Source organism: Rhamphochromis longiceps, linkage group LG10, assembly GCF_057381845.1.
Source record: "Rhamphochromis longiceps isolate RC_006_pf linkage group LG10, R_longiceps_female_GT1.1, whole genome shotgun sequence".
NCBI classification, from domain to species: Eukaryota; Metazoa; Chordata; class Actinopteri; order Cichliformes; family Cichlidae; genus Rhamphochromis; species Rhamphochromis longiceps.
The window spans coordinates 15001-28575 of record NC_140566.1 but is presented as its reverse complement, the minus strand read 5'-3'; the positions used below and the strand labels follow the sequence as shown (position 1 = coordinate 28575).

At 43.0% G+C, this 13575-nt stretch overlaps 1 protein-coding gene across 1 annotated transcript in view; it reads right to left on the bottom strand.

Moving 5' to 3' along the window:
- Positions 1-13575, bottom strand: part of LOC146660076 (vacuole membrane protein 1-like) — a gene marked incomplete at its 5' end in the record, with an annotated part of 31849 nt that overhangs the window by 3926 nt on the left and 14348 nt on the right. Inside the window, one exon of the mRNA XM_085421620.1 lies at positions 12982-13043. Coding sequence (XP_085277746.1) covers positions 12982-13043 — 62 coding nt within the window. The remainder of the gene's footprint in view (positions 1-12981; positions 13044-13575) is intronic.

The window sequence follows — 13575 nt, the reverse complement described above, 5'->3', positions numbered from 1 at the left end:
GGGGGGTGTAGAGAGAGAAAGACAGAGGTAGAGGGTGGAGGGGGGATGCATTGGGGAAAGAACAGGGAGGGGGTGGGGTTGCGGGGCACAAATCACATCACATCATTGTTACTCACCAGCCCAAGGGCAGCAACAAAGGGAGGCACGCTGTCCTGTCTCCTGTACAGTGTCGGCCTCGCCTGCTTCCTCTCTCCGAGAAGAGAGAAAGACGGAGAGCAGCGAGTGCGATCCCTTCATTGCTCATCCCCCCCCCACACAGAGAAAAACAGACTACCACAGCTGTAAAAATAAAATAAAAACCCCAAAAAACAGCAGCACTCGGAAACAAACTGAAAATTTTAAAAATCAAAACAAAAGGAAAAAAACAGATTAAAACAGCTGAAGTAAAGTTGGCCGGCTCGCAGTCGGCAGCTGCGGCAGCAGTAGTCACCCACATTCTCCCACTCCGCTGTCTCTCTCCTCACACACACACTTCCCCTCCTCTCGCTCACACACACACACACACATCGGTGAACTCGTTCAACTCCCCTGCAGTGCCTCCTCTGCCGCTGCAGCAGGAGAAATGAATGACTTCTCAGAACTCTCACATTTATCACAGGCGGTTCCTGTAAGAACTGGTTTCAGCCAATTAATGAGGAAGTGAGTCGTACCCACGCTGTGTCATCACTGGCTGAGACCTGGGGGATGGCCCACAGGGGGAGGGAACTCCAGTAAGACGGCCCATATTAGGAAAACCCTTTACAAGGTTTAGCCACCAACTACAAGATACTACTGAACCCCCTTCCCTCTCTCTTTGTCACACACACACACACACGAAAAGAAAAAAAAGACGTGAGAGGCTGCAGAGAATGCCCTAGAATAGCAAATCAGTGGCCCATCCCTTGGCTGGAGTTAGTGATTAATCACTGAACAAATACATACTAAAGACCTTTACTTCTTCTGTTTTGTAGCTACACACCGTCAGCTACATCCTCTGAGCTTTCGTTTCAAAGCATTCCCTCTGCTCCACTTCTGTCTTTTGTTCGTACTGGGAAGGCATCTTCAAAGCTCAGAGACCCATCAAAGATTTTCAGACAGGTTTGCGTGGGCAGTCATGTCACATACGGTTGAGTTTATCGCTGATAACTTTCTCTGAAGGAGGCTTGTCATTTCCATCCCTCCCTACCTCCACGCACGTACAAACGCACACAATCTACACACACCTATCTGCTATCTGAGGGTGAGAAAAAAAGAGAAAAGATTGTGTTAAATGATTGAGTTAACAACGAGGAAGCCTTTTAGTAATGATTAACTTTATAACGGGTAATGGATATCCTACACGTGAATGGTTACAAAGCAGACAGGAAGTCTAACAGATGGATCACGCTTTAAATTACACAACAGAAAATGCAAAGGACACACACTATCAAAAATCTTTTTGGAGGGAAACAAAGCCTCTGCTATTCCCATCCCCCATGTCACAAAATTCCTCTTACATTCTCACTCTCTCTCACTCACACACACACACACACACACACACACACACACACACACACACACACACACACACACACACACACACACACAATCTTACCAAACTTATTTAAAATATAAAACCTGGTTGAGACGCTGAATCTGAGCACAGCAACTAGAAAACACAGGAGTTAAAAGCAAATAAAAGTAAACACGCAAGAACAAAGAAGGAAAGAAACAGTTTTCAGAAATGGCGGGCGAATCATCTCCTACACGATGAGCAACACTGAGTCATGAGCCAGGGCAAATCCACCAACAAAGAAGCTCAAAGCTTCAGTCTAAAACAAGAATTTAATGCCAGAGTGAGGACGCTCTCTTCGTCTTCCCATTAAATATCAAGTGACTTTGTGTTTTTTGGGGAATATATTTTCACTTTCCGACACAAGGTGCTGAGAAATTGTTGGATTTAAGAATTCCTACTGTAAGTGTGTTTGTAATTTACCTGTGAGTGTGTGTGAGTGTGTGCAACAAGTGTAGAAGATTAATGACCTTCTGATACCTAAAATAAATGAAAGATTTGTGTCACCTGTGCATGAATTATATACATGTTAGCCAAAGTTGTGAAAGTTGCATTTAGAGATGTTTAAATGAGTTAAATTGGCGAAAAACAGCAAAAGGATTAAATGTGGCAAAGAATGAGCCTGAACAAACTTTAGCAGCAGCTTTGCTGAAATTCTGCGAGCAGTGAAGAGTAAAAGAAAACTCAGAAGCACTGAGGCCTCGAACAATGAGCAAATAATGTAATTTAAAAAAAAACAAAACTACCTAATACACTTTTTTATGAGTCTCAGTTTTACATTAAAAGCTCCTGTCAATTTATTATATCGAGTAGAAAATGCTCATTAAAACTGTTGGCCATGTCTACATTTTCTGGTCACCTTTATTTAGTAAAAATATTAGTAAAACTGCATGTCAGCAATAATTCAGCTCATTAAACTATAAAATACCTCAAGTTGTTGTATTTTATTCAAATAATCAGCTTTAACATGTGAACAATAAAATGACAGATTTGTCCATCAGCTTGTCATCATGTAATGATAAAAACTGGAGCAGAAGTTTTGTGTATTTCACATGAAAATCATCTGTGTGTTCACGTTCAGAGACATCGAACAGCAGTGACACGTTTATAAAACGAACAAAACAAAAATGAAACAGAAGACGGCACTTTTGTTACTTTATTCTTCTAAAGAAAAATTGTGTATTATTAAGTCCTAAAATGTAGGTGCTTTTTCAATCATAGAAGGCTCCATGCATGAACACCAGCAACAATAATTAGAATTAAATTGTTTCCCTTCAAAAAAATAAAAAATAAAGGCTTTCAGTAATTTGGGCTTTAAATTTAAAGTTTGTTTTGTGTGTTATGTGGATATATTCACACAGCAGCTGCTGTTCATACACCAGCACAAATGAAGGCAGAGTATTCTTATATCTAAATCATCAGCTTATTAACAATCAGCATCAAACAGTTTCCATTTAGTCAACTGAGTAAATACATCCTTTCATAAGTTATTATAATACAGCAGTAAATACTAAATATGTAAAAGAATTAAATTCATTTATTATCATCTGTGTTGTGAACTTTTGACAATAAGAGGCGCAGCAGGAGGAATGCATGAAAGCTCCACTGTACAATATTTTATTCATCAGCTGAAAGAAAATCCACATTTGGAAATGTCCTGCATGCGATCAGAGTTCAAGACTTAAATGTTTGGAGCTCTTATATGATACGAGTTTAAACAAAACTATTACTTTGCTGCCTTTATTTCAAGAATGCTTTTAATCAAGCTGTGCACAAGCTGATCAGTATTTCTGACCGTGAAGAGCTCGTCCAGAGATACAGGAGAAACCAGGGCACCGCCATCCTCTCACAAAACCACTAAACCAAATCACTTTTTCCATTTTTCCAAATACTTGTGAGTGCGGTCACACTGTGCATCTGTGTAAAATAAACACATGGACAAAAGGCAAAACACTGACAATCAGAGTGTTTGGTAAAATCCTTTACAAACTCAGTTTTAGGTTAGAACATCAAACACCAGTCGAGGTACCAATTTCATTCTGGGGGAAAAGCCACTGCCATCACCGTCCACACACACTTCTTCATCTGTTTCAATTATTTAAAAATTCAATGACTTAAAAAGAACATTTTTATAATTCTGCTGAAGCAGGTAAAAATTATATTAATGTTAGAAAAATAATGGAGAGTAAAAGAAAACAGAATAACGTTTTCTGTCTCTGAAGTGCATCAAGAAAATCTTTATTTAATCCTCACACCTGGAAAAACGAAGGAATGTGGGTGACGCACAAAACTTGTTTGCTGGATTACATGAACATTGAAATTATTCACCGCATCAAATATGCAAATTTAACAAAAAACCACATGTGTGCTCAACTTGTCATCACTTTCAGTTGCACTAAACCTGTAACAACCTGCGACGTGTCTGTTCTTTAACTGTGAACAAGGTGCAGCCTGATCAATAATCAGGAAAGAAAGGATGGGGGGGAAAGAGGCTCTGAGAAAACAAGGAAACCCCCACATCTCTCAAGCTTCCTGCAGCCGATTCATTCTGCTGGGTTCATTTTAGCAGCCCAATCTCAGCCTCTTTTAAATTGTCTTTAATAAACTATCATTTACTCCTTCTGTTCAAAGAGCAATATGTTCTAATGCTGCAAAGGGAAAAGAGACAAAAACAGACAAAAGAAAGAGAAACAACCCCCCCTCCCCACACCCACATTCCACTGGCAGTGAGTCACAGGTGACCTTTGACATGTATGCCCCTTCCATAGGCCGCCACCTCCAAAGGCAGTTGAACACAGATCCTCTTAAAATGTACAATTTGTGTTCTTAATGCTAATTTAATTCCAAGCACACACACAATGACAAGCAGGCACACACGTGCCCGGCGTCCAGGAAGAGGAAGATAGAGAACAAGGGCTCACATGACAGCCAAACCCTGGCCAGGTCCAACGGGTTACAACACCAGCACAACAACTGGCTTAGGCAATCGCTGGTGTTACCCAATGCTGCACAGGGCCACAGTTCACACCTAACATAACAGCGCCGACGCTGCGAGAAGCACAGCGTGGATAGGTGGTGCGCTAACCTGAGGCACTCTGACCTCTTCGTCTCTCTTCGAAACACTGACACTGCAAATTTCTCGTTAAATCGGCTTTCGTGGCTTACACGCCTCAATAAATTGCTACTGTTCCAACTGAACTTTATTAAGTGTTGGAATAACGGAATTAGGGGAGGAGTGCGATTCATTTAATAGTCGGGAAAATTTCGATTCACGTGCAAATGTTGTAAGGTAATCTGTGTGTGCCTGTGGGTGCGTGTCTATTCCTCCTCCAGTTCGACCGGGCTTTTTCCCAATGACTTCACCACTAAAGCATGGAGCCCACTCCTGGACGGAGATCCCCCTGCCCAGGGTGTTTATCACATCCCTGCTCTGCAGCCATCTGTGGCAGCCAGCACACATACATACACCTACATATACAGAAGCATAGACTCGTGTTCTCCTCTCCGCAGAGCTGCCAGGAAATTAGGGGGACCAGTTATAGCTTTCTATTATTCCTCCCACATGAAACACTGCTGTAGTCCCTGTGACCACCCACCCACCCCAGGTTCAGGTCAGCGTGCCTACACAAACTCTCTTGGTGTTGGGGATGTATGGAGTTGCTGGGGCACCGGGTAACCAGGCCTGGACCGCGGGGTTATTCAGTGAGTCAGACTTGACTGAGACGCATCCAGACAAGTCAAACTGTTCAGGCTACAGCAGCAGATGCATGAGAAGATGAGAGATGTAGGTGTCTCCATCTAACCTGTGATGTCAGGCTTGTGGGGACGGTTGTGTAGCGGGATCTATAATGACATTATTTCCTATGAGACGACACCTAGCTCTTACAAGTGAGTTACAAATGGGAAACTCTGTTTAAGAAAACCCTCAAAAATACCAGAGTGGGGAAATGAATCTGTCACACCGCGCTAGGTTTACGTGAAGAACAGAAACTCTCCAAGGTCACATATTTATGAGACAATCATCAGTCAAAGCAGCTCATCAGTCGCTGAGTAGCAAGGTATATGTGTGTACAGTACACTGGGGAACTATACAGTGCCTCTGTGGTGTGTCATATATGTGAAATGCTAGTAGTTTGTAACCACACAGGTTAGTAGCTACCTGCTAAAAGCCACAGGATGCTATATAGCTTCCGCTTCAAAACTATATGTTGCGAGAGTGAAAGTTTTAGCAAATGAGATGTATTGTTGTCATCCAGGTAAGGAAATCCCAAAAGTTTGAGAAGATGGAGTGTTTTTGTAACAATGTTTCATTTCATTTATTTATAAAGTACATTTAATAACAACAGAGAACTAAACAATAACTTTAGCAACATCAAACAGGTAAGAAAATTCAAATAAAAAGTTGGTAACTCTCGTACGGTATAGAAAGGGAAAAACGTGGAGAGGTAGATCGCTCCACATTTTCGGCGCCACAACCGCAAATGTCCGATCCCCTCTATGAACCACTCTAGACGTGTTAGTTAAGGAGCCAATGATGTTTGTACAAGACAAACGACATCACCAGCAAAACAGGAAAAAGCACCGTGAAAGCATCCAGATCATTATTTTCTGACGATGCGCCCTCGAGGTTGTGGTCAGAGACGGAAAGTGAAGCTCTTATGAACGTTTGCCACGCTTTTCTATTCTTGAACAAACACACGCACACTACATTAACGTTGAATGTGACTGTAATTTAGTCCTCAGATTTGCAAAAATGACACTGTACAAGTGCATTTTTGGTATACTTGAAATTTGATTGTACATATTTATTTGTGTTGTCACATTTAAAATGAGTCGTTTCCCTGGTTTTCAGTCTGAGGTCTTAAAAACACCCAAACCTGGACAATAAAGCTATTTTTCACAGCGGTGATCGTTCAGATAGAACTATCAGAAACAACCCTCTGCAGTCTGTCCTCCCATTACTTAGGCTGATGTGAGATGATGCGTCTGTTTTGACTGAGGTGTGACGGATGAGCGGCTGGGAGTACGAGGGTCCTGGACGTCTGCTCAGCTGGCCTCTGACTCAGGTCCTGTCTGGCATGACTCCTTTCACAGACACATCCTCATGACATGACATGGTGAAATTACAGCACACATTAAAATGTTTACAGGATTTACAAAACAATACACTTCCCAGTAGACGATGCTGATTAAGAGCTGGAGGTCACGTTGTGTTCCCCTGATAAATGAGCCGCTCTAAAAGTGAATCAATGGCGTACTGTTTCCTAAAACAACATGCGGGCCACTTGCCACCCTGATGAATACATTAGTAATAGTAGGGATGATTTGGTGAGTGTGGAGCATGTGCGGTGAACGACTCGGCATTAAAAGAATCAGCCGAACGGAGCAGGAAGTCCTGCCACACACACACATGATGCCTCAGAGGCTCATAATATGACACCAGACCTGCAGCACATATGACCTCTCCCCACACACACACACACACACACACACACACACACACACACACACACACACACACACACACACACACACACACACACACACACACACACTAAGCAATGCTATATTTCCATTCAGATCAGATCTTTGGAGTACCTCAGTGTGCCATTAATGGCAAAAACCGGCCTGCAGGACCTACAGTCTTGAGCGACAGATTATTATTTTACATGGCTGTACTAAGACCTTTGGACTTCTCTGCTCCTGCCGCTGTTTCCCTGTCAGGTGCAAATCTGGGTAATCAGAAGTGAAGATTAAAAAAATAAATAAAAAAAAGTACACTCTGCTGAGCCACACATTAAATTTAATGATGGCGTATAAAAGGACAGTTGCCACCACACCACCGCTCAGTCTCGCTGTCTCGCCCCGGCTGATCGCATCATGAATGCGTTTGGGTGAATAGGCCTGGCAGTGGAAAGACTGATCAATGCCATCTTTGTCAGTACAGTTCTCAGGTGACCAACAGAGCCAGTGACTCATAGTATTGAAAATACTCCCTTCCTGCACTTTGGGTTAACAGGAAGACTTTGCTCATATGCTCAATAAGGGCTATTTATAGGTGCAGTGAGGTGAGATGACAGTTCACCATTTTCTACACGTTCAAGGTCCAAAACATCACAGCAAAACATGCAGTTCAATGCGCTCTTCTTTCTAAAATTGCAAGAAATCTCACTGCCACAATTGGATACCTTCTGCTTCAATCAGACTAATGCGGTGCCAGATGATTCAATCCCTTCCTGCCTGCGAGTGCACCATAGCTACCTTTACGCCAGACACCCTGTCATTCAGTACGAAACCACACAAACCTAGTTTCTATATGAACGAGGCGCGAGTGTTCAACGCAAGTGAAATTCAGTGGAAACAAGCAGTAACAGACCTTAAACACCAGAAGTTGAGTATGTGTGCATAAATAACTGCCCTTCTGTGAACACCCAGAATAGTTTGATTTGCATGGTTCTCAGTAACTTCTCCAGCAGCCACAGCTTGGTTGTTTTATAGTTAATGTCCACGGGAAGCTGCGCTGACCCTGCACTCAAGAGGAAACAGAATCTAAACGGTTCCTCACAAGCGACTGAGTCTCACTTCCATCACTTTGCCATTTTCAAATACGTTGGTCGTGTTTGCTTAGAAGGATTTTTTTTGTCACAAAACAAAAAGTAAATGCTGAAAATAATCTGAGACATAATCCAGCTGAGTTTACCGACTCATTGTTATTCCACCAAGAGTACCTAATACATTACAATCGTAGCACAACACTGCATGTAAATGCAAAGCCTAACTTGAAATGCTCCTCTATGATTCAACGAGTGGTTCCCACTATCACCCACCGGCCTGCTCTGACCTGTGCCTCCTCCTCCCGAGCAGGGCTGCATGCTGGGATCTCCCAATGCCTTATGCAGCAGAAACAGCCATGTGGAGGCCCATTGTGCTGGTAATCGACTCATGTCTTAGAGATGGACTCGCATGGAAATAGGTGCATTCTTATGAAGACGTGCTGGGGTTCCCCGTGGCCTCAGCACACCGGTTTCTACAGCACAACCTATTCAGGTCTCGACTCCTCTCTGCATGTCAATGGTTTTCTCTCAGAGTCTGACAAAGACTACCCTTCCCTTCATCCATGGCTATGAAGGAATTGTCGAGCTCCATACAAAACAACCTACTGCTGACTTTGTGAAGAACAGGGTGTGAAGTCAGAAGATGAGATAATATGAAACAAATTTCTCATCTGGCGTTTAGAGAAAGTTCATCCAGTTCCACCACAGGGACCAGTGACAAGCATAAACACAACTGGATCGCTGCAGTTTGTCTTCCAATTAGAGAAAGCATCTTTTACGTCCTGTCCAGTTATCGGTTACAAATTGTTGATGAAGAAATGGCACGAATCAGAGTAAACTGTTCACCGAACACTTACAAAAGATCAACGAGAGGATGGAAAACTTGGATTCAAACACAGGAAAGCTCCCTGTTCCACTGCCACATGTGCTGGGTGATTTTGAGCTGCTGCTGAGATAAGAGAACGGAGAAAAGGAGGAACAGACACAGAGTCCAGGTGTTACACGAAGCCTAGAATCAGGGTGTTTCCCACTCTGTCAGAAAGTCACTTCTAGCAAGTTTAAAACAAACAAACAAAAAACTCCTGAATTAGGAAAATTTTGACATCAGAAAATCTGCAAAAAATGTGCAAGGATGTGAAAAATGAGCCTTTTAATTAAGAACAGGAGCACTATGTACTTAACGTGAGTCTGCAGAATTTCCTCCTGACCTAAACGACTGTCCACACGGCTCATCGTGCAGAGCAGACATCTGAACATTAGTCACAGGATGAAAGAAACCTAGCAAGTCTGATCAGGCCCTCAGCCTGTCTGACCTGGTTATCTGCTTCTTTTATCAGCCCTGAAGGCATCTGAGGAGGGTTTTATTCTGACTCTGTTGCACTTCAAAGCAAAACTATCTTCATCATTACCCTGCTGCTACTGACAGAAACCTGTGGATGTAGCCTTGAATGCTCGGCTCAGCAGGATAAGAGTGAAAACTATCTGCCAGAAAACTGTTTCAACAATAATGAAGGAGTAATAGACCAGGTTTGACCTGTCTGACCTTTTCCCCAAACAGCAGTTAGAGAAACGGCTGAAAAAGAAAGAAATTCACTGAATAGTTGAAATGAAAAATTATTTTTCCAACAAACGTAAATACTCAAAAGGAACAGCAGAAAAGCAAACGTGTAATGGCATTTTAATCATTTATATTTTGTGCACATTCTTAAAAATAAATAAATAGATAGATAAATAAATAAATAAATAAATAAATAAATAGACAACTGTACTTTATTTGTACTTAATTGTATTTTTGTATTTCCTTCATATATCTGTACCTGAGCTGAGGTGACGCAAAAATTTCCCCGTTGTGGGATCAATAAAGTCTTATCTTATCTTACAAATAAATAAATAAATAAATAAATAGACAAATAAATAAATAAATAAATAAATAAATAAATAAATAGACAAATAAATAAATAAATAAAGGCACATTTTATTTCTAGCCGGTAGATAAACGAAGGAAAAACTGAAGTTGGTCATTTTTTGGTTGACAGGTAATAAAAATTCCTGTTGACAGTTTTAGAGCCTCGTGATCCTCTTATGAAACTGAATTTCAGTCAATGAATTTCAACACTTTCCATTTGTCATTCACAGAATAACGACTTCCCTGTTTTAAACTGATCGCAGACGACCGAAAACTAAAACATCTTTAAAAAGAAGCTCATTCAAAACTCGATTATGACGGTCAGCAGAGAGCACGCCAAAACTCTCGTCTTCAAACACATTTTACAAACAAAAAGAGGTGCACACACACACACACACACACACACACACACACACACACACACACACACACACACTTTTGTTCTTATCACCAAAAATGCACATTTTGACTATTGTGAAACTAGAGGCTTTTTCGCACTGCAGTAAATGTTTCAGGGAATTCACCTGGTTCATTGTTATTTTAATAACAGCCATGCTCGGATTCACCGGCACTGAAAAATGTTCCACTCTGTCAGAAAGCTAAATACTGGAATTGAACCTTTATCAACTTCAGTATAAATCCAAAAGAAGAGGTCAAATAAAAACACTCTGATACGTGGCAATAAAATCAGTTTACCAGGTGTAAAAATAAAATAAGTGACGTGTACAAAAAGGCTTGAGGTGCTGCACCCAGAGAGACTGCAGCCACTGATTCTGCGTCGTCTGTGTGCACATGCCAGCGAGCTCACCTAGAGCAGGAAATGACTTGTATTGTATTATGTCATGTGAGGATGAAATCACTAGAGCCAAAGTCCAACGGTCATTCACCCACTAAGGCTGGCACCGGAGTCAAACCAAAACAAAGACACGTATTAAGAATCCAAAATCACGACGCGAACGACGGCGAACCCCACGTCCAGAGTGCGTTTCACTGAAAGTATTTTGGGGACGTGGCTGTCAATCAACTTTTGAAGTCTGATCATGTCAAGTCAGAATTTCACTGTTTACATGAACAGAAAAGAAATGTAAGAAATCAGCTTTCAGAGCAACAGGTCAGCTTTGAAAGATTCAATATTAGCAGGGGGAGGAAATTTTGGAGAATAGAATAGAATAGAATGCTATTATTGTCACTATACAGTTGTACAATGAGATACAGAGCATCTCCAAAGCAGTGCAAATAATATATAAAAGGTCCAAATAAAAAAAGTAAATATGTAAATAGTGTTATGTAGGAGCTCAGGTCTGTCTGCCGACCACCAGATACTGAACGCGACACATGGAGTAGTGTGACTTTGTTTTGTTTTGAGAAAAAGGGCATCCAGAGGATAAATGGTTGAGTTTGTGTGAGTGTGTGCACACCGTGCAAGCGCACAGCAGGTGGGGGCAACTGCAGATTTGGTGCGTGGAAAGGTGCACAGTTATTTGAAAGCACCTCCACAGTTAACGTGGCAGAGCGCTGGTGCAGAAAGGGTTCAATTGGAAACGCTGTCACCCATTCATAAGGTGACGTGTGACTGAGAGCGAGAGCAGCATCGAGAATCAGAGGTGAGGATAGAAAGGGCTCGGCGAGGAAGGAAGCCGACGGTTGACAAGTTGTAATGAGTGAAACTTCCTTTAGAGAAGAAGCGAGTCAGACTGAAACCGGTCAGGAACCAATGATCTGCTGCCTTCAGTCTGCAGTTCAATGAACAGTGACTGCTAGCAGCCACATGTCTTTCACAATTCACGCTACAAATTACACACACACACACACACACACACACACACACACACACACACACACACACACACACACACACACACACACACACACACACACACACACACTTAATTAGTCTGTATAAAAACTAAAAACACAGTGAAAAAACACTTTGACTGCAGACGTCCAGGCTCACAGCAGACACACAGTAAATGTACAAAACAACAATAAGAGTGAGGAAGAGAGCTGATGCAACCTGACCTCCTCCTTTCAGCATGTGTGTGAGTGCACCTACGGGTGTGTGCGTGTAATATAAATGGCACTCCCACCAGCAGGTGTGTCGGTTTCCAGCTGCAAGCCCCCGTATCGCTACAAGGACACCCATCACGGCCCCCGCCAGCACCCACTCCCAACTCAAGGATCTTTCAGCTTCATCGTGGCCTTAATTTCAAGAAGCCCGTATTTACTGTGTGGTTCATTTTTACAGGATGTCCACTGCACAGATAAAACCTGTCTCTCCAACCTCCTCCAGAAACTCAGCATTTCCTCCACACAGGGTTGCAGGTCAATCAACCCCTGGCACCGTCAGCTCGCACATGAAAGGCCTCCTCGTACCAGCAGCAGCTCTCTATGATCACGCAGACACACGGGAAGCAAAACATGTGATAAACCAGGGACGAGGTTTCTGCCATAGTCAAGAGCTCATTGTGAAGCAGTCAGAACATGTTCATGCTCATAGTCATCATCCAGTGGAAAAATCCAGGCCCTTAATCAGCACACAGACTGTCAGAGCAGAGCGAGGGGCGAGGGGCGAGGGGGCGAGGAGCGAGTCCCTCAGAGCCACTGTACACAGCGTCTGTCAGGACCTCCGAGAGCAGGAGGCCCACTTGACACAGTGGGGCCTAAATGCCCCATCGCCACCCAAAAAGTCCCTCATTCATCACGCTCTGCATTCACTCTTTGGTGCGTAGTAGTACTTTTGGTGACCAAACAGCCGCGCACACACACACACACACACACACACACACACACACACACACACACACACACACACGCACACACACACACACACACACACACACACACACACACACACACACACACACACGCACACGCACACGCACACACACGCACACACACACACACACACACACACACACACACACACACGCACACACACACACACGCACACACACACACACACACACACACACCCGGTGAGGGTTACTCACCCGATTAGGGAGACCATCTGCTCCACTATGTGCTTACTGAAGGTGATGATCACAAACAGTTTCTGTATGACAAAGAAGCACACGGAGGAAGAACACGTTAGTCGTTGAAGCGTGAGGTCAGCAATAGCGGGAAAAGCAGTAAAACATTATAGTTTGACCGGTGATCCTTTAATACCTCCTTTCTCACACAAACACTCACTACTCAGTTTCCCCAGTCATGTGTGTCACACAACCAAAAAGGTTTGGTGTGAAAGCAGAAACAAAGGGCAAGAAATCAGAGCCCGCGACACACGTCAGCGTATCACCTCGGCTGCCGTTAGAACAGCCGGTGTGTAACGTGCACACTGACAGAGACATGGAGAATCAGATGTGTCATGGCTCCACAGGGGCCTGCATCCGGCTCCTGACCAGGTCCTGCTTAGTCACCAGCACAGAGGCGACAAACAGGCGACTGCCAGTCATTCCAGCTTTGGTGCTGGTGGGAGGGGCATGCAGACAATAATTGACCACTAATTTTTCAAGGTCCTTCAGTTATTGTCTGTTAGTGTGTTCTTCTAAAAGCGCATGTGTTTGTTTGATCCACGAACCTCTCGC